The sequence below is a fragment of the Crotalus tigris genome, unplaced genomic scaffold, assembly GCF_016545835.1.
Source record: "Crotalus tigris isolate CLP2741 ecotype Arizona unplaced genomic scaffold, ASM1654583v1 scf7180000017785.2122318, whole genome shotgun sequence".
NCBI classification, from domain to species: domain Eukaryota; kingdom Metazoa; phylum Chordata; class Lepidosauria; order Squamata; family Viperidae; genus Crotalus; species Crotalus tigris.
The window spans coordinates 204,505-232,390 of NW_024096634.1; the positions used below are offsets into that span (position 1 = coordinate 204,505).

A 27,886-nucleotide genomic window follows, 5' to 3' on the forward strand; every position below is an offset into this window, starting at 1 on the left:
GGACAGCAGAAATTCCTAAACGCTTTGAAGCCATTTTCCTATCTGTATAAATCCACTTCTTGTAAAATCAACAATTACAAAGTAAGAAAGTAAAAAGCGAGATCCCAGAAAAAGGAAAGAAAAAGAAAAAAAATATTCTGTAAAAATTCTTGCTTTTTAAATAAATAACCAAAGTCTAATACATTGTTTAAACTTTGTTTCCAAATTAGCTCTTTCTTAACACTGTCCTTTCAAACAAAGAAATAACATTCCGGCGCCATTTTTTTCCTTTAAGTCGAATTAAAATATGGAGAAGATTATTTCTCCCGAGTTAAAGTTTCAAGCATTCACAATTTTAACTTCTCCTGGTCAGCTCTGTCTGCTTTTTTACTTAATTACTCACAAGTCCCTTTGAAATGCAGATGTAGGTGCGGCGTCTTGCTTTGCTCCTGAAGCTCGGAGCAAAGGCATCCTGGAATGCGGAGAAAGCCTCTGGCTTCGAGGGAACTCACACCCTTCGACCTCCAAATAATTAAGGAGGTCTAGGGGAGCTCTACCTCTACCTGAGGTAAACTCTTCCCCCCCCTCTTCTCCCGAGGAGATTTCCAAGCCACAGGACAGTTGATTTTCACTGTCTCCGCGCGCATTTACACATTCACAGGGCTGGCAGCCTAAAGGAAGCTGCCATCAGTGCAGCATCCCCACCAGAAGCCTTTTTTAATGTCCAACAAGTTGCATTGTTCCTACTTCTGTCTTAAATATGGCAACCTCATCTTTTTCATGAGTTAAGGAATGCCACTTATCTATAGGAAATATCATCAGTTAGGGAAGATATAGCTTCTGTACAGGTGCAGAATTACATAGAGATTTGGGCTATGCTAATTATGTCAGGAATAATTAAATATCGGAACACAGAGGATACTGGATACTCAGAAATAAATATAATTTTAGCAATGATTTGTTAAAAAATCTTACAAGTAAAATCTTACAGACACTTTTTATTTGTGGGATTCATGTCATTAAGTACTACTTTTTACTTCATTTTCCTGAGAAGAGATTAATAAGTATTCACCAGCATTTATATTGTTTCTTCTCCCAATCTGACCGAATGTAATAGTTTCCCTTGGTTCTTTAAGCACTCTTTTAATTTATCTTCAGTCAAAGTCAGGCGCTGTTCCAAGATTGAAACAGTCTGTTAAGAGAGAAAATAATGAACCCTATTAGATGCTCGCTAAACATATATTATGTTATTTGTTCTTAATCATTCAAGAAATCAGAACTGCAGCAATTGATCAAATAATCTTAACTTTTCTAAATAGATTAGGAAGCCAGAATTATTATTTCCCTGAAGACTCTTTATTATCATGTCATAAATTCGGATACCTGCAATACATAAATTTAATGCCTCATATTCTTAGAATTAAAAAAATACTAGAGAGGAGCAATAAAATCTGGCATGTATACTGGTATGGCAGGATGATTTGTGACATACATAGTCAAATGTAAATTATAAATTATAATTACCGAAATACAAGTGAATTATATTCTTTTATCTTAGACAATTCTGGAAATGAAATTTCTGAAAAGCTAGTTCTTTCCCCCTTAAGTTGAGAACCAAATAATAACAGTTGGTACTGTGTAGTATTAAATACACCCACCACCAGGGATTTTTGAGATTTTCCTGCTACCTGCAAGAACAGCATGCAATATGATTTGTGGACTGCAGCTTAAGAAATGGGCAATTCTCTCCATCCTCTTCATATGCACTTGGAAGAGATGCCCATTTAAGGCATGAAGTTCTTTGGATTTGAACATATGAATATAATTTTTGGAAATATTTATATGAAGCTTTATAGCTTTTTTGAAATAAACAGCATATCTTTTTCAATATGTCAATGAAACCCATTTCTAGTTTCTCCCAACATGAACTTTCTTCCTTTTTCTGGTAAGAAGGTACTCTCTATTGCAGAACACACATCAATGTGACAGACTGCTCTCTTTTTGTCATGCATTCCACCATAGTTCAAACTTAGCCACCTTTTTGCTTCTGTATATATACTGTTATGCTAGGTCAAAAGAAAGTATATTAGGACATTTTTCTTCTCTGGTCCTTATAGCAGCAATGCCTTCCGAGTAGCTTAAATCTTTTCTCTTTCATTCTGGTATAAGTGTCAAATACACCAGTAACACAGTATCACCAGCAGCACATATGCCACTAGATGAGAAACATTCACTTAAATTGTATGTGAATGTTATTTACATTTTATTCTAATTTGGAAAAAGGTAATATATGCCTTCATATGTGACAATGAGGATCACACAAGTCAATTTTAAAAAGTGTTTAATTTACCTTTCATGTGAAGCTGTTCAATTTGAAAGCACTTATTCTATTATTTACTGTAAAGAGAAGGCTAAGAAATTGACGGTTCCCACAGGTCTGAAGCTGATGAATTCATCTACAGATTTGATATACACCATTCTTGAAAAATGTGAAAGATAGGCAACAATTTGTGAAACAATGTAAAAATGTTGAATGAAGTCTTTCAAATCTGGATAAAAATCATGTTTGAGGCCCCTCCCCACATTGGTCAACTTCATTTGTTAAATGTAAAATACAGAAGGAAATTTAAACTAGTTAATAAAAGTTCAATTTCAAAATAGAATTCTAATACAGAGGTGGAGGAATACTCACAATCGTCAGAACATCTAATTGCTCCACAATGTGTTCCAAGGCATTAGTCAGTACTGATGAAATGCCCACAGACTCATCCATGCTTTCTGGTTCAACCACTGTGCGCACCATTTCACCTTTCAAATTTCTTTTCAACATTGAGGGAGAAGATAACATGGAAGGATACTGCAAGTCTTCATTGTTCACCCCATTTTGGTGCATAGACCAATGGGCTACAGATGGATTTGTTCTCAACTAGATTTAGAGAAGAAAACAAAGCATATTTATGATAATACCTTCAGCTTCATAAGTTATGGGTATCCATTTTCTCCTACTAACAAACACATATGATAACAGGTGTTATTTCAACTACTACTTTTCTACTGCTGATTTTAGAAAAACATCAGAATGATCTCAATCTTCTATTTTATTTGTCTCATTTTTTTCAAAGATCTTGAGCAATTCACACTATTTTTGTTTTGTCCTTCATTGTTTTGTAACTGACATGTGTCCTGACATCGAAAGATCCATAGAACTAGTTTGGCAATGTGTCTGAACTTTCCCCTTCTATAACAGGGATGAAAATCTGTGGCTGTTCGCAATTTGTTCATCTACAACACTGGAAGCATTGTCAATCGTGAGGAATGTTTCAAAAGAACATTTACTCAAAAAGTGTCTTGTTCTCACAGAATTCCCTACCCCTTCCCCAAACAATTTTCGAATCTGAAAAGTCTATTCAGAAAATTACAACACAGCCTTGAGTGGTATATGGAACATCCGCGGTTTAAAAAAAAGAAACAGTGAAGTTTAAAAACTTCACTGGGCATGTCCAAACTTTCTGTACCTCAAAGATAGTTTAACAGTATTCATGGATGATGGAACCTGTAAGTGCAACTTTACAACTACTGGCTTTTGACATATACAAAAGAAAATTAAACACATAAAATTTAGCTTCTGTAAGTTAAATTATAAGATTTTTTTTTTGAAAAAGAAACTCTGACAAGAAATTATTGCTACCATCTACCTCACTATTTAAAGGGAACAAAGTACAGTGTTGTCATTAACAAAGGCCACCTTTGTTAAATATAGTGAACTGTGTTTACATAAAATACATGCAAAACTATGCATAAAATAGGCATTCCATGAGAGCAAGTGTTTACACTTACAGGATACGAATGGTGAAGTATCTTTGAAGTCCAAACTTACAGAGAAAGGAATGGTGTAATCTAGAAAAATCTTGCAGATAAAACAAGATGACCCAACTGATAATCAAGTGCTAAATTATATTAAATACTGGTAACTTTTAAAGTTGAGAAAACACCCTCAACTTTAAAAGTTACCAATCTGTATAATAATACCTTTTTTAAATTTATCTGAAAATATTACATTCCAAAAAAATTGTACTGCAATATACAAGAGAAATGACAAAACTCTCTTTAATCTTTGGCCATATTTTTCAATGTAATACATTGAAGACAGTTTCATCATTTCATTAAGTGATACATTTTATTTTGATATTTACATGGTTAATGACAGTCTTAAGTGCAAACGGGCTTGGACTATCCTATTTTTAAGTACTACATGTTTCTCAATGACATGATTCATTGCAAAGCCTATCTATAAAGCTTTGTTTATCATGAGATAATTCTGTTATTGCACAGGAAGTGGAGCTCTAGAAGCTGTTCAATTAATTATTCTGTCAGAAAATTTCTCCTTGCTTCTAGATTGGATCTCTCTTTAATGAGTTTCCCTGCATTGTTTCTTGTCTACCTTCAGGTGCTTTGGAGTACAAGTCAATCCTTCCTCTCTATGACCATGACTCTCCACTGAACTGCATCTTGTTGGATAGGGCCCTATGTTCAAGTCTGTCAAGATCCTTCTGAATCATGAGTCTATCTTCCAAAGTGTTGGCAATTCCTCCAAGTTTGGTATCACCTGCAAATTTGAGGAGTTCTTCTATTCCTTTATCTAGATTGTTTATTAAGATACTGAAGAACACCGGAGCTAAGACAGAACCTTGAGGTACCTCATTACATGCTTCTGTCCATGTACATCTAATTCCATTGAGGATTACAAGCTGAGTGCAGTTGGCCAGCCAGCTGCAAATCCATCTGGTAGCGGTGGTGTCTATCCCACATTGTCCTATCTTACCCATGCTAGCTTCTAGTGATCTTTTTAAAGGATTTCCCCAGGTATTGATGTCAAGCTGATTGGTCTGTAGTTTCCTGGATGTACTTTTTTCTTATTCTTGTAGATGGGAATCATATCAGCTTTTTTCCAGTCCTCTGGCAGCTCCCTTTATTCCAGGAGCTTTGAAAGATTTTTTTCAATGGTTCCGAGATCACATCTGCCAGCTGTTTCAGTACCCTAGGATATAAACCATCTGCTCCTGGCAATTTGAACACATCTAAAGTGTATAGTATAGTTTTTTAACCAATTTACCTACTTTGATCTGCATACCTGATCTGTCTCCCACTGTCCTGCCTTTAATGGTTATATTTTCCTTTTGCATAAAGACAGATACAAATAATAATCCTAAAAGAACCTAAGTTCTCAATTATAACTTTTGCGCCTCTTCTTTGTTTATTTCTTGCTTGCAAAGGGTGACAGTCAGTTTAAATTTAGGAAAATGATGGCATCAAATAACAGCTACTTCTTTAACACACCCAAGAACTGCTTTACTTGAAGTAAAATTTATTTTTACCTTTGCAAATATTACAGGCGCTGCTTTTTTATACTGAGCAGATGTTTTTCATGATCATTTCACAACTAACAATTCTTTTTTATATGACCATGTCAGTTGAATAAAATGTTATTTTCACCTTTCAGTAAAACAGGTCTGGTTAAAGAAAAAAATAGCACACATTCAGGATCTAAAATTGTCAAAGGATTTAGAGCAGGGTTGTCAAACTCGCCACGTCACGTGACGTGTTGCGATGTATCGTGACTCTTTTTGAATTGCTGACAATGGGGTAGGCGTGGCTTTGGTATGATGAAACCAGCCTGCGGGCCAGCAGTTTGGCACCCCTGTTTTAGAGTTTCAAGGTGATAAATTCCTTATCTGGCAGTCAATTCTAAATATAAATGCTACGGGAAGGCAGAAGAGCAGGCAGGATAGAAAGAAGGAAGACATATAGGCACTTTCATAAACTAGAAGTATTCTTGTAGAAAGCACAGGTGCTAAAAATAGAAATTCCAGCTCTAAAGAGAGAAGTAAAGAAATAAATATTTGAATCCAATATGTGAATACAAATGGTTAAGATTGTCCCACTAAAATAGTCCCACTTTTATAAGCGAAATAAAAACTGTTTACATTTGCAACGTTTATTTTTCAGACTATATTGTATATGCTAGAAACATCACAGGTCTTACAATAAAGCAGGGGTATCAAACTCAATTTCATTGAGGGCCACATCAGCATTGTGGTTGCCTTCGGGGGGCCGGGTGGGTATCGCCAGGGTGGGTGCAGCCTACTAGGTGGGCGTGGACTGGATGGGTGTGGCCTATTGGGTGGGCATGGGCAGCTCTACATCGTTCGTGTCAAGGGTGCCTATGGGGGCCTGGGCAGGAGTGGGACAGATCTGAGGGTCTCTGGCAGAAGGGGGTGGGACCAGTGCAAGTGCCAAGGCGTGTTCCACTGGAGGAGCCTCACTGTTCCTCTCAGACCATGCAGGGGGGCTGGATGGTGGTGCGGGCTGCCCAGAGCCCTGGGCAGCAGAGGTCAAATGCCCAGCCTGGCTCTTGAGCACCCGGAGCACCAAGCCCAACCCCATTTCCCCAAGGGGGCACCCAGTTGCACTTACCTCCTCCTCAAGGCTTCTGCTGCTGTGCTTGCTGTCCTTACCCAAGTTGCTCATGATGGGTATGAGGGCAAAGTCAGAGGCCCATTACCTCTCCATGGGAGGAGACCCGGCTTTGTATCCAAAGCTTCCTTAGCAATCGGATGGGAGACCCCCAGGATAGGCAAGGAGGAGGGGGCAAGGGGATGATAAAAGGGCAGCAGAGTAAGCCTAAGGCAGGACTTCCCTCAGACCCTCCCTCTCCTTCTTTCCTTCCTAAGTACAGAGTGGTGGGAAAATATTTGAGATGAGGGAGAAAAACAGGCAAAAAACACAACTGGTAAGGTGTCACCCTTTGTGAAGAATGAAGAAATGCAACATCGCTTGGAAGTAGCCAGCAAATGGCCCTCGCCTATTTCACATATCCGGCTTGATGGGCTCTGGGGGAGTGGTTTTAGCAGGCAGCGGGGCGCTCTCCTCACAGTGCCGAGAGGTTGAGCTGGGCGGTGCGAAGTTCACCAGCTTTGCACCTTTCTGCCTGCTGAAACTGGGCAGGCTGGGGGCTAGGTAGTATTGCACTTCTCATCAGTTTTGTGCCACCGGCTCAGCTCTTGGCGCTGTGAGGAGAGTGCCCCACTGCCTGCCGAAACAGGACAGGCTGGGGATTGGGTGTTGCTGTGCTTCTTTTGGGATTTGTGCTGCCCGGCTCAGCATCCCGGTGCTGTGAGGAGAGCGCCCCGCTGCCTGCTGAAACCCCTCCCCCGGAGCCCATCAAGCCAGATATGTGAAGTAGGTGAGGGCCATTTGCTGGCCACTTCTAGGCGATGGTGTATTTCTTCATTCCTCACAAAGGGTGACACCTCCCCAGCATGCACCCAGGCAGTGGGGCTAATGTGGCAGGGGCTGGTTCCTCGCTGTTTCCAGTCAGTCTTGTGGAGCTAAGAGTGAATGCGTTTCATTATAGATGGCCATCACAAAATTGTACATTGGCTCCTGGCCGGCCTGGGCCAGGGCCAAGGCAGCGGGGGCCATTCCCTCACTGTTTCCAGGATGGCTTCGCAGGCCACGTGAAACCACTCTGTGGGCCGCATCCGGCCCCCGGGCCTTGTGTTTGACATTTCTGCAGTAAAGCAACTTCACAAAGATGCCGAATTTTGTAACGTCCATACCAGACTGATGCCCTAGGAAAAATATTTTATTTTTATTTATTTTTCAAATCTATATAGCTACCCATCTCACAAAATAAGTGATCCTAAACTGTGTACAACTAAGCTAAAAAGCAATAATGAATATTATTATTAAAAAGCATTAAAACTATAAAAACACAGTTAAAAAGGAAACAATAGTCAAAGGGCTCTTATAATGGAGCCACCTCACTAGTTCACCAGTTCCCTGGAGTCCTCAGGTCTGATGGTACAGTACCATTACCCAAAATAATTTATTTTATTTAGTTAATATTTTTATCCCACATTTATTTTTATAAATAACATACCTAGTATTCCTTCTTTCTATTTTCCTCTCAGCAACAACCCTGTGAGGTGAGTTAGGCTTCAAAATCTCAAATCAAGTTTCAAAATCTCACCAATATCACTGTAACTTATTTTTTTTTCTTGCTATAGTAGTTTCCTGGCTATTCAATAATGGTTGGATTGTATTAGAACTTGACTGTTATAGTAAATGATAAATTTTACTCAAACTGAGATAAATGTGATATTAGCTATATCAAAACATATCACACAACTTATAGGTCATAAACCTGACCAATTTTTTAAATTATTATTAAATATCTTGGAAACATAATGAATTACTGCTCGGGGAAGGAAGGGAAATGGATTAACGTGCAGTGTTTTTCCCTGTCAAAATGAAAGGAAAACTAGTTCAACAGTAATATCACTTTCCCCAAAATACTGAGGAAAATAACTCAAGGGTGGGTAATCCAAAGCCACGTGCCAGTGTCTCGCCCCAGCACTGCTGAAATTTTGAACCAAAATGCTCACTCTTTCATGATGCTATTTTTGTTTTGGTTAGTTAAAAAAAAGGGGGTATTTTTATCCCAAATCCCTCCAACTGGAAGGAGAAGTAGGTTGTGACTTCTAATCCTGAGAAAGCTGTCTAATCCTGACAACAGTAGTGGGAATGTTTAGAACAGCTGTTTGTATTCTCTGACCAATGAAAGAGAATTTGAAATAATGGCCATAAGCACTATCTTGAAAGTAGAAATGAAGCATATTTTATGTATGCAACAGCATTCAACTAAAATTATTCAGAAAAAGATGTCCATGTATAGTGTCCAGTGTGATTTGTTTGATGTAAGACCCACAAACTAACGCAAATCTCAAAACAAGTAAATATAGTTTATTAATATAGCTGGTAGGGCAAGCCCTTGCATATAAACAGGGAGCAAACCTCATATTCACATTAATGTTACCTAGTTGGGCAATGAACACGTCTGCAAGCAAAAAACCAAGATCAGAGAGCACCAAGAACTTCACAGTTCAATCCCAAACTACAGATATTCTCTTCTATTGATAAAATTTCTTTTAAAAATGAATTCTCCCAAAGCTGCAAGATTATTTCCATTTTTGTCATACTGGGCTATAACATTGGAAAAAACTTGGACTGTTGTACATAACTTTGGAAAATACCTATTTGGCAATGATTCTTAAAGAGTTTTAATTGATCAAGGACATTTGCAATTCAGATTATAATTGATCAATATGGCTTCTCTGATTAACCTCCATCAATTTCAGTGACTGTGTTAAAATAGTGCAGCCAAGCTGAGATTAGTTCTCTGAGATATGGACTTTAGAAAATAGTACAAACAAGTACAGGTAGTCCTCAAACTTATAACAGTTCATTTAGTGACCGTTCGAAGTTACAATGACACTGAAAAGAGTGGCTTATGATTCTTTTTCATACTTAAGACCGTTGCAGCATCCCCTTGATCACATGATCAAAATACAGATGCTTGGCAACTAACTCATATTTATGACATTTGCAGTGTCTCACAGTCATGTGATCACCTTTTGCAACCTTCAGACAATCAAAGTCAATGGAGATGCCAGATTCACTTAATAACCATGTTACTAAATTAACTATTGCAGTGATTCACTTAACAACTGTGGCAAGAAAGGTCATAAAATGGGGCAAAATTCACTTAACAACTGTGTTGCTTAGCAACATAAATTTTGGGCTTAATTGTGATTGTAAGTCGAGGACAATAACTTACATGCACATAAAGAAGGTAACTTGTAAATGTATATGGTTTCAATTTCTCCACAAGTATCAAGGATTCCCAATGTACTATGCAAACATGCTTGATAGAATAAAAAACAGTCAAAATCAATCAACTAGTAGAATAGACATCTGCCACATTCAAGCCTAAAACTGGGCAGTTACAGATTTACAGAACTACTGATGGCCTGCTTCATTAGTTGCTGTTATACTTATGAACTGGCAATGATATTTAGAACAGTACTAAATCATCTTGTAGGTCAGCAAGAAACTCATTAGGATCAGACAGTCCAAGTAAAAAGAAGCACTTTCTAAGAGTGCTAAAATAATGGTTTCTTGTGTGAAAGGCTTGCTGGTGCATCTGCATTCCTTGGGGTTTAGCTTTCAGAGAGTTGTTTTTTTTCTACAGGAAGACAGAATTGTTTTCAGTGGATGTGTGTACTGAAGGATTTTACACATGCCTCAGAATTGGTTATGACAATGATACCTAGTCCTTAGATTATTAGATACATTGTGGGGGGGGGGAGGAGGGAAAAGATAAAAATGGAAAAGAAGGAAATGATGATGGATACTGGTCATAGTTCATAAGAATAGCATCAGCTTAAGCTACAGTGGAATGAAAATAGAATAGCCTTGTTTGTATAGCAAACTACTGTATTACTTTAAAAGTAGATCATATTTTTACATCTATGTTGCATAAGTGTTAGAATTAGAGAATACTTAAGTATTAACAAATCCTATGATACAAGCTAAACTATTATTTGCTTGTTCAAAGTGACACATTTTGTTAAGAAAGTATTCCTCATTTGCTATGCAGGGATGAAGTTTCAGTTTCAACCAGTAAACTGTTTCCCCATAACAATTCATGGAACCAGAATTACCACTAATAGTTCTTGTTTTGATTTCTATCATAGTATTTTCCTAGCTCATGGATTACTTGTAAACCACCTTGGATTGACAGGGGTATAGTGAAATATAAATTGAATTAATCAATAAATAAATTTAGCCATTAATTAGGTGGTGGGTGATAAATTTCTGTTTGTTACAAACATTTCCGAAAATAGCAATGGATTATCATATACTTCTTCACTCTTGCAGCAATCTATAGGTTATTTTCTTTAAAAAAATATTTACTTGTGTCTATCTCACAAAACCCACAAAGAAACCTTAAAGTTTCTAAAAACAAACCTACTGAACAATACAATAACATGAGGGGCTTCCGGTACGGAGCGACAGCGATGGCGGCTATCCTCTAGCCGTCCAGCTGGGAAAGTGTCAGAGCCGCGGAGCGCAGCGCGCATCAGCTGGCCCGCGGCTTGGAATTCCCTTCCCGGGCAAAGGGAAGGGATAGAGAGTACAAGAGTAGAGGTAGAACCCCTGAACCCTCTCTGGATTTAATTCTAGAGGGGGTGAAAGGAGTGTTCCCTCGGAGCTCTTGCTGTCTCCGCCTCCCAGCTGTTTTTGCTTCCTAGGAAGCAAAAGAAACTGCCGCTTCTATCTCCGTGCTTATAGAGAGTTGGTGAGTAATTCCTAAAAAAACGGACAGAGCAGTTTAAAGGATTTTTTCTTATATAATTTAGGTGTTTATTTTTTTTATTTAGTTCTGATTATTTCTCCTTTTTTTTTATTACTGTGGAGAAGGAATTAAGATGGCGTTTTGAAAGTGACGGAGTTTTTTTTTCCCTTGTCTTTTGTTTCACTTTCTCCTTTTAAGGACTGGACTTTACTTTTGCTTTTGGTATTGAATCCTCTTTTTTGATTTTTTCTTCTTGGTCTTTTTTCTCTGGATTTTCAAGGATTATAGTGTTTTTGCTGCCTCTTTTAAAAGTAAAAATTTCTCTCTTTCCCCCTCATCTCTTTTTTTTGGGGGGGGGAAGGGAAGTGAGAACTGTGTCATTTAAAATGGCTTCAAAGAGACAGCCGCCTTCTACAACATCCAAGGTGATTTCCTCCCCTATAACTTCTACTGCACAACCACAACAACAACTTAAACACGCACCACCGGCACAGCCACCACCCTCCCCTCCTTTGCCTGGACTTTCAGCACAAGAGGTTAGAGGTATAATGGGAGAGGCTGTAGCTCAAATGAGAGAGGAAATGAAGCAATTTTCTACACAGCTTAAATCAGAAATTAAATCTGACTTCAAAGAAGAGATAAGTGGGATAAAGGATCAATTGGAAAATAACAATAATATTTTGCGACAAGATATACTTGCAGCAGTCTCAGGTTTGGCTACAGTGGTGGTTAAGCTGGATGCAAGACTCGAGGAAGTTGAAGATAAAGTTGATTCCTTTGATGATAAAATTCAAGATGTGGAAAGGAAGGTGGAGACTTCACAAGAAGATATTCTGATGTTTCAGTATAGGCAGATGGAATATGCCTTGAGGATTAGAGGCCTCAAGGAAGATATGAATCAAGATCTGATGGAGGTGGTCCTTACTGATTTGGCTGTGGTTTTGGATATGGACAAAGGAGAATTACGCAGAGAAGTTGAAAAAGTGTACAGGCTTAACTCTTGGATTGCTAAGCAGAAGAATTTGCCTAGAGATGTGGTGATTTATTTTACGAAGAAGTCTCTGCGTAATGAGATCATACAAGCCTTTTATAATAAAAGATTTCAGATAGCTGCCCAAGATGTCATCATACTAAAGGAAATCCCATCAAAAATTTTAAGAATCAGGAAAGATTTTGCTTTCTTAGCTAATGAGCTTAAAGCTAGATCGATGCCATTTAGATGGGAAATCCCGATGGGTATTGTTTTGAGCCATGCGGGGACACGTTATAGATTGAATACGGTTGATAAAGCTAGAGAATTCTATACTTCAGTCCTAGGTGCAGGCTCAACTTTACCTGTTCAGAAATCCCTGAGTGGCAAAGAGGCGGAGCAGCAGTCTGAGGCATTAGGTTTGGTTTCTGCTGGGATGCTGCAAGCTGAATGGCAACGCCAGACGGAGGTTAAAGAGCAGAGAATGACTCGTGCAGCTTATAAACGTAAAGAGAAGGAGCAACGTAAGAAAGAGGCCAAAGAGATTTCTCCTGGAAATGTATCACCGCCGGTGGGAGGAGCAAGACCCAAGAGTCATGCAACACATGTTGCAATTTCAGATCTCCAAGGTGTCTTCTCCAGGCTGCGGGCCAAGGGAGATGGCAAAGTTTTTGACCTGGAATGTTAATGGATTGAATTCTCCTCAGAAAAGGAAAAAAATCTTTTATTATTTGAAGCAACGTAATAATGATGTTATTTGCTTACAGGAAACTCATATTTTACTTAAGGATCAGAAATATTTAGTTAATGCCCGTCTGGGATCTCACTTCGTATCTTCTGCTCCCGGGAAGAAGGGGGGAGTTGTTATCTATGTTAAGCAAAATCTACCAGTTTGTCTGGTGGAGTCTGACCCCCAAGGGAGATATGTGATGGTTGAATTGGGCTTATATGGTAAGAAAGTACTTATAGTGGGACTATATGCACCAAATCAGCAACAGGAACAATTTTATAGACTCTTACATGAAAAAATAAATCTGCTGGACTACAGATCCGTGGTACTAATGGGGGATTGGAACGGTGTCTTAGATGTACAAAGGGACAAAAAAGGTTCCTCTCCTCTTCTTAAGCAGGCAAAATTACCTAAAGCCTTTTTTGATATGAAAGAGGACTGGGAATTACGGGACTATTGGCGGGAATGTAATCAAGAGGAGAAAGACTTTACCTTCTTTTCAGATAGACACCAATCCTTCTCAAGAATTGACTTCTTCTTGATTACAACGGACTTATATAATAGAGTAAAGAATGTCAAGATTTTCCCTAGGTCTTTGACGGATCATAGTCCAGTTTGGATGGAGTTGACTCAAGAAAAAGAGGAGAGAAGATCCTGGAGGGTGAATGAGAATTTATTTAGACAAGAAAAAAATGTTCAGAAACTAAAGGAGTGTTTAAAGGATTATTTTGCTTTGAATATGTATAAGGGGACTTCAATGTCAATGGTATGGGGTGCAGGGAAAGCATTTATGCGTGGGATTTTGATAAAAATGAATAATTGTCATAAGCAAAAACAGATTCAGAAACGTAAAGAATTGGAAGATGAAATTAAATTAAAAGAAAAGTCTTTGATTTTAAATCCTTCTGATGAAAGTATTAAAGAATCCTTAAAGTTGTTAAGAACACAATTTAATATGTTGTTAGCAGATCAAGCTGCAACCAATTTATTGTTTATGAAACAAAATACATTCTGTAATGCTAACAAGCCAGGGAGATGGCTGGCTTATCAATTGAGAAAGAAACAGAGACAGAGAACAATAGATAAAATAAATTACAAGGGTAAATTAGTTTCTCAGAAGGAACTGATTAAGAAATCTTTTTTGGATTATTATCAAAAATTATATAAATCTACTAATGTGCAAATTTTAGAGATAAATAAATATCTAAGCGAGGTTAGTTTCCCTAAATTGACAGAGGATCAGAAACATGAAGTTAATGGTTTAATTACTAAGGAGGAAATTTCGCTAGCAATTCAACAATTGAAACCAGGGAAAGCACCGGGTACGGATGGGTTAACAGCTGTTTATTATAAAGCCTTATTGGAGGAGATGATTCAACCATTAGGTGATCTTTTCAATGGCATTTTACAGGGTCAAGAGATTCCTCCCTCATGGCGTACTGCTTTTATATCATTGATTCCAAAGGAAGATCAAGATCTTACTTTACCAAAGAATTATAGGCCTATATCTCTTTTAAATGTGGATTATAAGATATTTGTAAAAATCTTAGTAAATAGGCTTATGAGGGTTGTGCACCACCTTGTGCATAAAGATCAATCTGGGTTCATAACTGGAAGGTACATGAAAAATAATGTCAGACAAATTATTAATTTATTAGAATATTTAGATAAAAACAACCAAGTTCCTGCAGGGCTGATATTTTTAGATGCTGAAAAAGCCTTTGATCAATTGAATTGGCATTTTATGTTAAGAGTAATGGAAGAGATGAATTTTGGTGAAAAGATATTGCAAGCTCTTATGGTAATATATCAAAAACAAACGGCACAACTTATCGTTAATGGAGGCTTGTCAGAGGTTTTTACAATAGAGAAAGGTACTAGACAGGGTTGCCCATTATCACCGTTGCTGTTTGTCTTAACACTGGAAATACTGTTGATCAAAATTCGAGAGTCGCAGGAAATTAAAGGAATAGAAGTTAATAAAAAAGAGTATAAGTTAAGAGCTTTTGCGGATGACTTGGTTATCACTTTGTCGCAACCTACTTATTCTGTAGTAAAATTATTACAGTTGATTCATAATTATGGTTTGGTTTCGGGTTTTAAGATTAATGTTAATAAGACTAAAATTTTACCTAAAAATATGACTAGTCGGGAGAAGCAGATTTTGGTTAATTTGACGGGTTTTGAAATTGTTAATAAGGTAAAATATTTGGGGGTGATGCTATCTGTTTCTAATGCAAAATTATTTAAAAATAATTATGAAAGGTTGTGGGTTAGGGTACAGAGAGACTTGAAGAATTGGGAAAAGTTGCAATTATCCCTCATGGGAAGAATTGCAGTGATAAAAATGAATATTCTACCCAAGTTTCTCTTTTTGTTCCAAATGATACCGATTTTGAAGAATGAGATCAATTTAACTGAGTGGCAGAAAGGCCTTAATAAATTTATTTGGGCAGGGAAAAAGCCAAGGGTTAAGTTTAAAATTATGCAAGATTTCCGTGAGAGGGGAGGACTCAAGGTGCCGAATTTGAAATTATATTATGATGCGGTGGTTTTAACATTAGTTAGTGACTGGGTAAATTTGACAAATTCTGATATACTTCACTTAGAGGGATGGAATTACTTTTTGGGTGGCATGCCTATTTAATATTTAATAAAAAAATGGATTGGGCTTTTAAATCTCATATCTTAAGAATTTCTTTACTTAGGGTTTGGAGAAAATATTATAAAAGTGATTTCAAAGTACCATTATGGGCTATACCTTGGCATGCAATAGAAGGAATAAAAAGAGGGGTTAAAATGGATATGGTGTCTTATAGACAGTTACTTAAATGGGATGGACAAAACTGGCAGTTAAAATCACGGGAAGAGTTAGCACAAGAAAATATTATTTATTCTTGGTTCCAATATAGGCAATTATTAGATAGATGGAAGATGGACTGTAAGGTGGGTTTTCTCAGAGAAGATGAAAATCTTATTAAGCAAGTGAAGGATCAAAGACAAACCCACATTAAGAGGATTTATGGGGTTTTAGTTGAATTGGATTCAGAAACGGAACTAATTAAAGATTGTATGATTAGATGGGCGCAGAATTTTGGTGAGCCAGTTCCATTGGACACCTGGGAAATTATTTGGGTGAGAAATGTCAAATTTACACAAGCACAGAACTTAAGGGAGAATTTTTATAAAATGTTTTATAGATGGCACCTTGATCCACAAAAAATGTCTTTTATGTACCCTGACTTACAACCTAAATGTTGGAGATGTGGTTGTATGGACGCTACTTATTATCATATTTGGTGGTCGTGCAGAGAGATAAAAGCATTCTGGATTAAGATATGGTGGAATATCCAGAGAATTTTTAAAAGGAGGGTAAAATTTACTCCACAATTATTTTTGTTAGGTATAGTTATTGATTGTGATACAAAGGAGGTTATATTGATGTTAAATTTGATTACAGCTGCGAGGCTGTTAGTAGGACAATATTGGAAGAAGGAATCTTTGCCTACATTGCAGGAATGGTTTCTTAAAGTGTCTCATTTGGCGGAAATGGCAAAGATTTCGGCTTTCTTAAAGGGTCAAACGCAAGAGAAATTTCTTGCTGTTTGGGATAAATGGATAAAATTCATACAATTTAAATTTGATATAAAAATACTATATAGTTTTTTCATAATTTTTAACTTTATATATATATATATATTTCTATTTTATATTCTTTTTTTTATAAATATAAATTTTTTTAACTTTTTTTTAATTAAGCCTATATTCTGCTCTGGGAGGCCCTGGGGGGGGGAAGGGGGGGTTTGGGTAGGGGTGGGGGAAGGGGGGTTTTGTTGGGTAATGTTTGTTTTTTATTTGTATATGTTGTTTTTTGTTTTTGTATTGTCTTTTATTTTCTGTAAAATTTATAAAACTCTTTTAATAATAAAAAAAAAACATGAAGGCATATGAGGAGTCTGTAATTTTTATATACTTTTTTTTCCTGGGAAATTGCAAATTTCTGTTATATCATACCTCCTAATTCAAAGTATTGAAGTTGGAAGTGAGCTTCATTTTTCTTTATTAACTCAGTTTGAATTACTGGGTCACAGAGTAAGTCACAGAAGAGTTTTGGAGATAAGTTGTATTAATATACCAATAATACTTCTCATTAACATCTGAATCAAATGAGGATAAACATATTCTGCACTGAATGTAGTGATGGGCTAAATGTCAATAAACTGGGAATAAATTAACCAAATAAGTGTTTGCTTGTTGTGGGAACTGGTGAATTTGCTTGTTCTATGTAGAACTGTGTTCTCTAAAACACAAACATGAAAACGCTTACTCCTAACATCCTTACTTGAAAGCCCAAATTACCATCAGGAATGACTATTTATTGCTTTTTGTATTTGAATAATTTTATTGCAAACCATTTTGAGACGTGATCATTTAGAAAGTGATAATGTGCGTGGATGGTTGCCTTCAGGCCAGTTTGATTCCTGGTGACAGCCTGGAGAAATCTATGCTATGTTTTCTGAACATGATTTTGGAATATTAGCTATTACCTCCTTCCTAGGACTGAGAGAGAGTGACTGGTCTAAGGACACTTAGCCGACTTAGGCAGGACTAGAACTCACAGATTCCTACATTGAAGCCTTTTATCCTAACCACTATACCAAACTGGTTCTTATAGAAAGGAATATAGAAGTAATTCAGTAGAGTAAAATAAATGTTTTTCAGTGCATGGCTGGCAGTCCAAGGACTATCTTCTAAAACTTAGTGATCAAGAACATTGCATGAGAATAAATGGTGTCAATAAATTCTTTATACAGGAATCCTTTATACATAGAGCACTTGATTAAGAATATCTTTCTTGTATCATATTTTATATAATAAAAACTGATAATATACTGATGCTTTAAAATATCAGAGACTACATGGTTATTAACTATATAAATATATTTGGAAAATATAAATATCAAAAGGCATGGAGAAATATTTAATAAATTATTTGTCTGACAAATAATTTTGAGACAAGATTTTCATTGAAAAACGTAGTGAAAGGAAAACTCCTCCACAAATGCCATTTCTAAAAGCATTTAGGAAGGAAAAAAGAAATATTCTTAACATTAGTTCTAAGATGCCCAACAGTACAGGTCAAGGTAAATTAACATAAAGAGTTTATGAAAATAGGACAGTTGTAAATTATTTATTCAAAAGACTCCTTAACTACAAATAGAACATTATGCAACACTAGAAATATTTAAGCTAAAAAACAGTGTACTGATTTTTCTAGACAAGTGCCAATATAATAAATTTCACAGTGTAGAACCCAGAATTGTATAAAGAACCCCTAACCAACTTTTTCTTAAACCCAACTCCAATACTGAACAATCACTCCTCCAAAGTTAGGCAGACAGTTATTTATATGAATTTGGGTGATTAGACTCATTTCTTTTTAGCAACTGGATTCCAGTCAAGCAAAACAGTCAGTAAATGAAAATCATGGTAGTGTAGGTGTGACTCCAAGTGTATTTATGGTTTATTTCAGTTTTCCACACTCAAATTTCATTTATCTTTTATGGAGTGGACATTTTTAACAACATTTTGTACATTCTACTTCAAATATCTAATTCTAACATATTTTTGCCATAAAACATTAATAATTTATTACATTAACTATTACATTTATTATAGGGTCCTTCCAACTGTTATTCTATTACTATCTTTTAAATCTTTGCATGTTATTGTGACAATTTAAAACTTTAAAACATTTTTAAGCTTTGGTTTAATACTGTATGCATATTTTTGTGCCTAAATAGAAATTCAATGTATGAAAAAATGGTTTATTATATAACTACTAAATAAGACATAATAGTCCAATATAAAAATTAAAAGAGAGAATATACATCAGAATTTACACTTTACATTTCCTGTAAACATTAAATTAGTTAAATCTTTGCCAAGATCTTTTCTGTTGGATTCTCTGGATGATGGGGAGGGAAATGGAGTTGAGGAAGGAGTAACTTTCTTAGAAAACTCATTAAATTTGATTTGCCTGTTTTTTTCTTTTGTCTTTATATATTTCACAATTGACACATTAAGATTTCATGTATTTCCTGGAGTACCTTTCCAAAACTTTCTACATTTGAATCCATACCAATTTTTCTTACAATTAAATCTTTGTTTGAAAGCTCTCATTCAGTCTAGGATATCACGCTAAAATTGAGAACATTTTTTTCCACATCTTTCAGTATTAACCTCTAAATCAAGAGATTTCATGCGTATTGGCATTTTCTTGTTTATTTCATCCAAATTTTTGTTTTGGCCAAATTCTTCAATTTTATTTACAAGAACATTTTTTTCAAAAATCTTGCATTTATTTCATGCTAATATCCTGTCATGCTGGTGTTATAACCTGGCGTATGAAACAATTCATAAATCAATCTTCAAAGAGGGCTTGTCTCATTCAAGTCTTCCAACCAGATTGGTAATAAACAGGTAGTGTATAGGAGTTATCTGATTTGTAGATCAAAAATGGTTTCAGCTTGAATCTGGTAACTGTTTGCCCAATAGAAAGGTTACTGTATTCTCAAATGCTTTACATCCAGGCATTGCTTTTGCCTCTTTGCGTACGAAGGTCCACTCTGGCATTTTTTCCCCCAGTATAACCTGGTTTTGTTCACACTGAATATTTGTTCAAGCAAATAGTTCCCTTCTGTTATGGATGAACTTGATGTTCATCCAGAAAATGTTTGGCAGCTTCTTTGTCAGGGCTTGCATCTTAATGATATTTGGGAAAGACCTTGGGAAATGGGACAAAAAGGGCTTAAAGGAGATAGTGGAAGAGCTGTACTTTGAGACTTGCAATATTCTGTTAATGCAGTTTTACAATAAAATAGAATCAGCTTATTTGGTCATGTTTCCTGTCTGGTCTACTGGCTAAAGCTGACATGTGTATTTGTTGTGGTAATTAAATCTTTGCAGAAACTACCTAAGCCAGCCATGATTGACCGCAAATGTTTCCATGCGCTCCTCACCTGCTTGTTTCTTCAGTGTTCTGAACTGGCATGCTCTTTTGTATCTAATTTTCAATCCAAAGAATAAGGAGTTTTTTTCATTTCCTAATTGAGGCCATTTTGGTGTCTTATATGTGTTATAACTGTTTTCATTCCTGATAATCTTTTTATCACCTCTCTAATCTAATGATAAAGGACCAAAATGGCAGGGACCTAACAGAGGCAGAAGAGATTAAGAAGAGATGGCAAAACTACACAGAAGAACTATACAAGAATGAGCTTAACATCCCAGATAACCACAATGAGATGGTCACTGACCTCGAACCAGACATCCTAGAATGTGAAGTGAAATGGGCCTTAGAAAATCTGAGCAACAACAAAGCTAGTGGAGGTGACAGTATTCCAGCTGAGCTATTCAAAATCTTAAAAGACAATGCAGTAAAAGTGCTACACTCAATATGCCAGCAAATTTGGAAAACTCAACAGTGGCCACAGGATTGGAAAAGGTCAGTTTACATTCCAATTCCAAAGAAAGGCAATGCCAAAGAATGTTCAAACTATCGCACCATTGCACTCATTTCACATGCTAGTAAAGTTATGCTTAAAATCCTACAAGCTAGACTCCAGCAGTATGTGGATCGAGAACTACCAGAAGTACAGGCAGGATTTCGAAGAGGCAGAGGAACTAGAGATCAAATTGCCAACATACGCTGGATCATGGAGAAAGCTAGGGAGTTCCAGAAAAAACATCTACTTCTGCTTCATTGACTATGCAAAAGCCTTTGATTGTGTGGATCACAACAAATTGTGGCAAAGTTCTTAAAGAGATGGGAGTACCAGACCATCTCATTTGTCTCTTGAGAAACCTATATGCGGGTCAAGAAGCAACAGTGAGAACTGGACACGGAACCACTGATTGGTTCAAAATTGGAAAAGGAGTCCGGCAAGGCTGTATACTGTCGCCCTGCCTATTTAACTTATATGCAGAGCACATCATGAGAAAGGTAGGGCTAGATGAATCAAAAGTTGGAATTAAGATTGCCGGAGAAATATCAACAACCTAAGATATGCAGATGATACCACTCTAATGGCAGAAAGTGAAGAGGAACTAAAGAGCCTCTTGATGCGGGTGAAGAAGGAGAGTGCAAAAGTTGGCTTGAAACTCAACATTAAGAAAACCAAAATCATGGCATCCGGCCCTCTCAATTCCTGGCAAATAGATGGGGAAGAAATGGAGGTAGTGACAGATTTTATTTTTCTGGGCTCCAAGATCACCTCAGATGGGGACTGCAGCCAAGAAATTAAAAGACGCTTCCTGGGGAGGAAACTATGGGAAATCTAGACAGCATACTAAAAAACAGAGACATCACCCTGCCAACAAAAGTATGTATAGTCCAGGCCATGGTTTTCCCAGTTGCAATGTATGGCTGTGAAAGTTGGACCATAAGAAAGGCTGAGCGCCAAAGAATTGAGGCCTTTGAACTATGGTGCTGGAGAAGACTCCTGCGAGTCCCTTGGACTGCAAGGCGTTAAAACCGGTCAGTCCTAGAAGAGATCAACCCTGACTGCTCTTTAGAAGGCCAGATCCTGAAGTTGAAACTCAAATACTTTGGCCACCTAATGAGAAGGAAGGACTCACTGGAGAAGGGCCTAATGCTGGGAAAGATTGAGGGCAATAGAAGAAGAGGACGACAGAGAATGAGATGGCTGGATGGAGTCACTGAAGCAGTAGGTGTGAACTTAAATGGACTCCAGAAAATGGTAGAGGACAGGAAGACCTGGAGGAACATTGTCCATGGGGTCGCGATGGGGCGGACACGACTTTGCAATTAACAACAACAACAATCCTTTCCTTGTCCTTCAAAATAGTGAAGATTGTGGAATGGGCCAAATTGTCTTCTCATGCTATAATAATCATCTATAAACTTCATCTTTAAATTGAAACTATAATATTCACATATAATCTTCATCTTCAAATTGAGATCAATGGCTTTTCTTTGCTTTTTGACACTTTTTTCAACTGAACTATCGTTTTTTCTCTTTGAAGACATCTTGGTATGGGGTATTAATGGGCATAAATAAGTAGATAAACAAAAATAACAGGTTATACGTGATACTAACTATAATAGCAAACATCTGACTGAAAAAGAAAGACAGAAATTCTGCAAAGGTCATAAATGCACACAATGGGTGCAAAAATATTTTTTTAACCATCATATTTGTGAATGGTTGCTAATCAATTTAGTTGCTACATGAAGAATAGCTGTAATTTATTCATTCAAATCCAAAAAAACACATTGTTTTGGATCCTGGAGCAATTCATTTTCTTCTTGCTAAATTTTACCACAACCATTCAGGTGCTTTTAAACTAACACGTGTCAGTGATTAAAACTATCATATTTTCATTATCAGTGGCCGAAGAGATGCTATTCTGTGTGTAGGCATGTTTCTATGTAACTGGTGGGAATGTCTGCCCAGCCTGCCTCCTGCTACAATTCTCAGATTCCTTATCCTCTTCTCATAGACTATAAGATACCTTTACATCTGAAGTTTATTGAGAAATAAAATAGGAATCACAATATTGGCATATAAAAACTTCTGATAAAAAAATGCTTTTTGAAAGTTATAAATAACTCATAACTTAATTCAGGATTCTCACATAATTTTATTTCACTTAAGAAAGGAAAGAAAAATGTTGAGCAAATCCTAACTTGTACTGAATTTTTAATAGTTTTGCACAAAAATGTATTATAACTGATATAACTTGAAACTTACCTGCCATGATGGGGGAAACGTAGGTGATGAAGCGATATTTACAACAGGAGGGTCTAATATTTGCATATTTGTTACATCAAAGTTGGGATTTATCTGTTGAAAAATAGATTTGCTATTATTCTGTTCTTAAAAATTAAAGATTGAATGCTTAAAATAAACATTATATATTTAATTATTTAAGAAAAAAATTTCAGGATATAGTTAGGGAAAAAAATCATACTCACAACAGGTTCCTTACTTTTTTTTTTACAGTTTGGATTATATCAAGTTTATTTTGCTTTTCCTCAAGACTGAGGATGAAATTTATTTAATGTCATGTCCTCTGATGAGTCAATTGGGTATCTACTATATCTGGATTTCAGTTATCTTTATAGCTTCTGGGAAATTTCATTTAAAACATGTGAATGCATTAGTTTAACTACCCCTTTCTTAGATAAAGTAATAATTTTAAAAATTACCTAACAGTAGTTAACAGTAGTTAAAGCAGATGTATATAATGTCATTGTAATACAAAGTTTTGTTGCACTGACAAAACCCTAAAACAAGAGTTGTTCTCTAGGAGACCCTAGAATAGGGTTGTCAAATTGCCGGTCTGCAGGCTGGATGTGTCACACCAAAACCACACTCACCCCAGTGCCGGCAATGGGAAAAAAGTTGTGATATGTTGTGACACATCATGTGACATCATGAATTTGACACCCCTGCCCTAGAAAATGCTTCAGGAATTCCATAAAAAGAAGTGGGAGACTTTGTGTTGCATGTAGAGCAGAAGTAAAAATTTTATAAAGCATGTCCAAATTATTAATATAAAAATATTGCCCCTACTACCCTCATAAAAGTATAATGAAGAATGCTAAAAGTCACTAAAATACATCTAAAACACAAATGGATTCACTACAGTCAGCATCATGACATTAAAAATCTCTTACAGCTATATGGACATATTCAACCTTAGTTTCAACTGCGAAACTGACCATCCTTAACCAAGCTAAATTCAAAAAATGCTAGGAATTCCTGGAAGCCTAGAATTCAGACAAATCAGCCTTTGCTGAACACATAGAAATAAAGTATATTTCTGCTCCATTCAAAAGAGACAATAAAAAAGCTAAGAAGGAAATAAAAAACCCCAAAACATCCTCTCCAGCATTCAACACCCGGATAAACAGGGATTAAGGTAAAGACTTTGCCTCTCCAGTTGTGTCTGACTCTAGGGGGCGGTGCTCATCTCTGTTGCTTAATCAAGGGAGCCAGCATTGTCCAAAGATATTTCTATGATCATGTGGCCAGCAAGATTATATGCTAAAGCGCATGGAATGCTATTACCTTCCCAACAAATTGTTATCTATTTATCCACTTGCATTTGCATACTTTTGAACTGCTAGGTGGGCAGGTGCTAGGGCAAGCAATGGAAGCTCATCCCATTGCGCAGCGCTCAGATCTCGAACCTAGGCTGTCAGCTTTCCAGATGAAAAGCTCAGCATCTTTAACCATTGAGCCATCACACCCCTAAACAAACGGGGATTAATACCAGACAACCAAGCAAAATATAATAGCCAAATCAATGCACTAGATATAGAGAAACCCCCTCCCCCATCAAAATTGGCAAGGGCAAGCTACTATATATAAACAGGGAGCAAATCTCACACTCACACTGATGAAATTATCTACCTGGGTAATGAAACATCTGCAAGTAAAATCAAGCTTAAAGAGTACTAAAGACTCCACATTAAAATACCCTTTGTACATTAAAGCTTCTAAAATTAAAATTACCTTGAGACAAGATGGACAGCCTATAAATTTTACAAACAAATAAATAAAATCTGACTTAAGTAAGCATCTGGATATTGACATGATTCTCTAAAGGAGGTGGGGAAATTACTTAAAAGGATATTTTCTACTGTGCTACTTTTTTTTTTTTACTTTGATGGATAGGCCTATAACTGAGGCTTGATAAGTAGATCCCAGCAGATAATGGCATAACAATGGAGTTTCATGAAAGGCTTTAAAAAAACAATATTGTAATTTCAATTGACATAGAAACTAAGTGGAATCTATTGCAATAGCTGCTAAATGACTGCTAAATAGATTAAACAGGCTAACCTTTCTACTAATATCTTTTAATAACCTTAATCTAAAATATTTCAACTTTCTCTTCTGTGCGATCATATTGAATATAACACCATGGGAGCATTATATAAATTATGTAACTGAAATGTTCTTTAAAATGTTCTTTATCACCACATTTATTGTTCTATTGTATTAAAGCTACTTAATATAAGATAGCACTATCAATATTTAAAAGCGCTCTGATCCTAAAAAAAATCCTGTTATATATTAGGATGGTTTCTATTCAACAAAATATTCTTAAATATTAGTGCCATCTAGTGTGTTAATGCTATAATAAGCTAGTAATATAAAATACTATGTAAAACATATACATCCATCATATATGGGACCCATATTAACATTATATGAACTATATTGTCTGTTACTCCATAATTAAGTCTCTATTCTCAACAACCTTTCTTAAACAGAGTGATAACTGTCAATGTGGCTATGTTAAGAGGTGGCTTTTTAGAGTGTATACTAAGTGTTTCACGGCCAAAGAGGTATGTGGCACCTTTCAAATCCAGTGGCACATGTCATGCCTGATCACTGCAGGACCTGGAGGAGCATGAATTTAATTCACAGGTGGCAGAAATCATGGTATAGAAGAGTCTGTCTTCTTCAGGTTCCACAGACTCAAAGGAATTGTAAATGGACACTTGATGTCGCTTAGCCCACATTGCTCTGTCAAATTGGCATCCAAACAATAGCAACTTTATCCACAAGGAAATTCACAAATTCATTTTTTCCCTCCCCATAAAAGGGCTATATCACTCTGAACAGAGTCATGAGATAGGAATGCATACACACATTAAACGCAAAGAAATGTTTACTGCTTTTATTGCCACTGAATATGCTCAAACATGAATTCATACTAGAATCTAGTTGTGTCCTGTTTTTCTGCCATTGGCTAGCCTACCGGTATTTAGAATATAGTTGCCTGTGTATTAATTGGTAATTAGGAAGAAGTGAGAGAAAGGAAGGCTTTAAGGCTTTAAAGTCAGAGTTGTTCCTTGGCAGCCTACCCTCCACCCTCAACATACATTTGTAACTGTGCTCTATAACCGGCAGGGGAAGACCTTTTAAAAAAAAAGATTAATGAGAAATACTACATTCACTGAGTTTAAAATGCCCAGTTTCAGGAGAAAGAATAGAAACTGTGGATGGTAGAGAAGAAAATGAATGTAAAACTCTGGAAAAAAAATATGATCAAAAGCTCAGTCAGTAATCCTAAAGAAATATTTACACTGAAAAACTACAGATTCCAGCTATAACTAATAAATTGTTATTAAAAGCCATAATAGTTTACCTCAACTGACTGTGATTTTGCATCATGGCAATGAGGGGATCGAGGGTAAATATCCAGAAGGTGAGGTGGATCATCACTATGTAATCTTTGCATATGCTTTTCCAGAACTTGCTTATATTCAGATGCATCAAAATTTGTTTTCCAGAGCAGCACCTGTAAGAAATTTGCTAGTTTCATGAATGCAGTTTTTTCATTTGGTAATTAAACATTTAACTGAATATTCAGTTTATAGTAAAGCAACAAGACATATAGTATAATTTAACTAAAGGGAAAGTTTGCTGACTAAAAACATCAGACAATAATTTTATAATCAACATACTTGAAAAATATATTCCTCTAATTTGATAATAAAATATTAATTTAGTGAACTTATTGAGAAGTGTTATTTATTAAGAATGTAACTATTTTAACAAACCTGTGTATCTGTGCCACCAGAAGCAAATGTCTCCCCATCTTTTGAAAAAGCTACAGAAAGCACCGGGCCCTAAATTTTTAAAAAAGAACAGAAGGGAACAAGATAAATATATATTTTAAAAGGCATAATCTTTTAGTTTTTTTATACTTTCTCCCTTCTTATTTAATCATCCTAAATTGCTAATAAACAAGTAATATGTAATGGTTAAGCATATTTAGTTGGCATATTATGCATGCAATATTTGTCCAATTGATATTTTTTAACTGATTATGTGCCATTAAGTTATTTTTGATTCCTAAGAACTACATAGTGCTGGGTGTTTGCATAATTTGTTCACATTAGGATAATTAAAGATATAGCTCCAGTATAATTGCCACAGGTTTTCATTACACTAACTTTATCATTCCATGGATAGAAATTAATTTTTATGATGAAAAGAACAAGGTCTTAAAAGCAAGTCCAAAAATAGAGATTGTACCTCATGCCCGTGAAGTGTGTATAAGAGTCTTCCTTCTACAAGATCCATTATCTTAAGTGTTCCATCACTAGATGCTGTTATGAGAAAGTTACCAGAAGGATGGAAAGATGTGTAATTAACACTTGCCCTGTGAACTGATTTAAATAAAAGTAGTTCAGATATTGAAGCAAAAAAAAAAAAAAGTTCTGAAACAAAACAACAATATAATAACATTACTGACCACCAACACAAACTAAGAACAACAATAAAGCTTACCTCCAGGATTTGGTGCACAGGGTTGTATCCTATGACTGATATTTTTAAAATGCAGTTCTAGTAAGTACTGTATTTTCAGGTTTTAACTAGCTTTTACATCACTGTATCTATCATTCTCCTTCAATGTTATCCTCCACAGGTATGCAAAATGCTTTGAGTTTGGAATGTCTCATAACTAAGTTACATTCACACCAAGGGATCTGTAACTGACTAAATTTATAAAGGGGTATCCTGAAATCCATTTTCCTATCCATATTATCTAGAGTTCCTACAATAGCTTATTTTCATTGCTATTGTTCAAAAAGTCTGCTTACTTAAGTTTTCCTGTTCTTCTTCATTCTTCTGCTTCACTAATCAGTTATTTTAATTTTTACATTCCAGATCATTTAATAAGATTTTGATTTGGAAAAAGACAAATTTATTCCGTTATATGTTGCTGTTCTATATTGTACACACTGCAGGAATACAGAATTATTAACATTCCACCAACATTTTAGAATGGAGGTACAAACCTGAGCCCCAGAATACACACCAATATGAATATATAGCTATTTAAACAATCCTCTGTTTCTGCCAAGCAGAGCTTTTGAATCCAATATATAAGGAACTAGGCTTGGAATATTCATTAAGTATTCCAAAATTCTGCACAGCTAAATCAGTCCCCAAAT

At 36.1% G+C, this 27,886-nt stretch overlaps 1 protein-coding gene across 6 annotated transcripts in view; it reads right to left on the reverse strand.

Moving 5' to 3' along the window:
* The window catches only part of POC1B (POC1 centriolar protein B), an 83,106-nt gene that overhangs the window by 27,134 nt on the left and 28,086 nt on the right, over positions 1-27,886 (reverse strand). For 3 of the 6 annotated variants that reach the window (XM_039342294.1, XM_039342296.1, XM_039342295.1), the window contains exons 7-12: positions 26,964-27,097; positions 26,486-26,554; positions 26,071-26,223; positions 22,656-22,748; positions 2,672-2,905; positions 1,052-1,171 (exon numbers count right to left, since the gene is read on the reverse strand). In XM_039342294.1, coding sequence (XP_039198228.1) covers positions 1,058-1,171; positions 2,672-2,905; positions 22,656-22,748; positions 26,071-26,223; positions 26,486-26,554; positions 26,964-27,097 — 797 coding nt within the window. In that variant the 3' untranslated portion in view covers positions 1,052-1,057. Of the gene's footprint in view, positions 1-957; positions 1,172-2,671; positions 2,906-14,759; positions 14,810-18,055; positions 19,667-22,655; positions 22,749-26,070; positions 26,224-26,485; positions 26,555-26,963; positions 27,098-27,886 lie in introns of those variants that run through there. The other 3 variants (XM_039342293.1, XM_039342298.1, XM_039342297.1) reach the window with 3 other exon arrangements.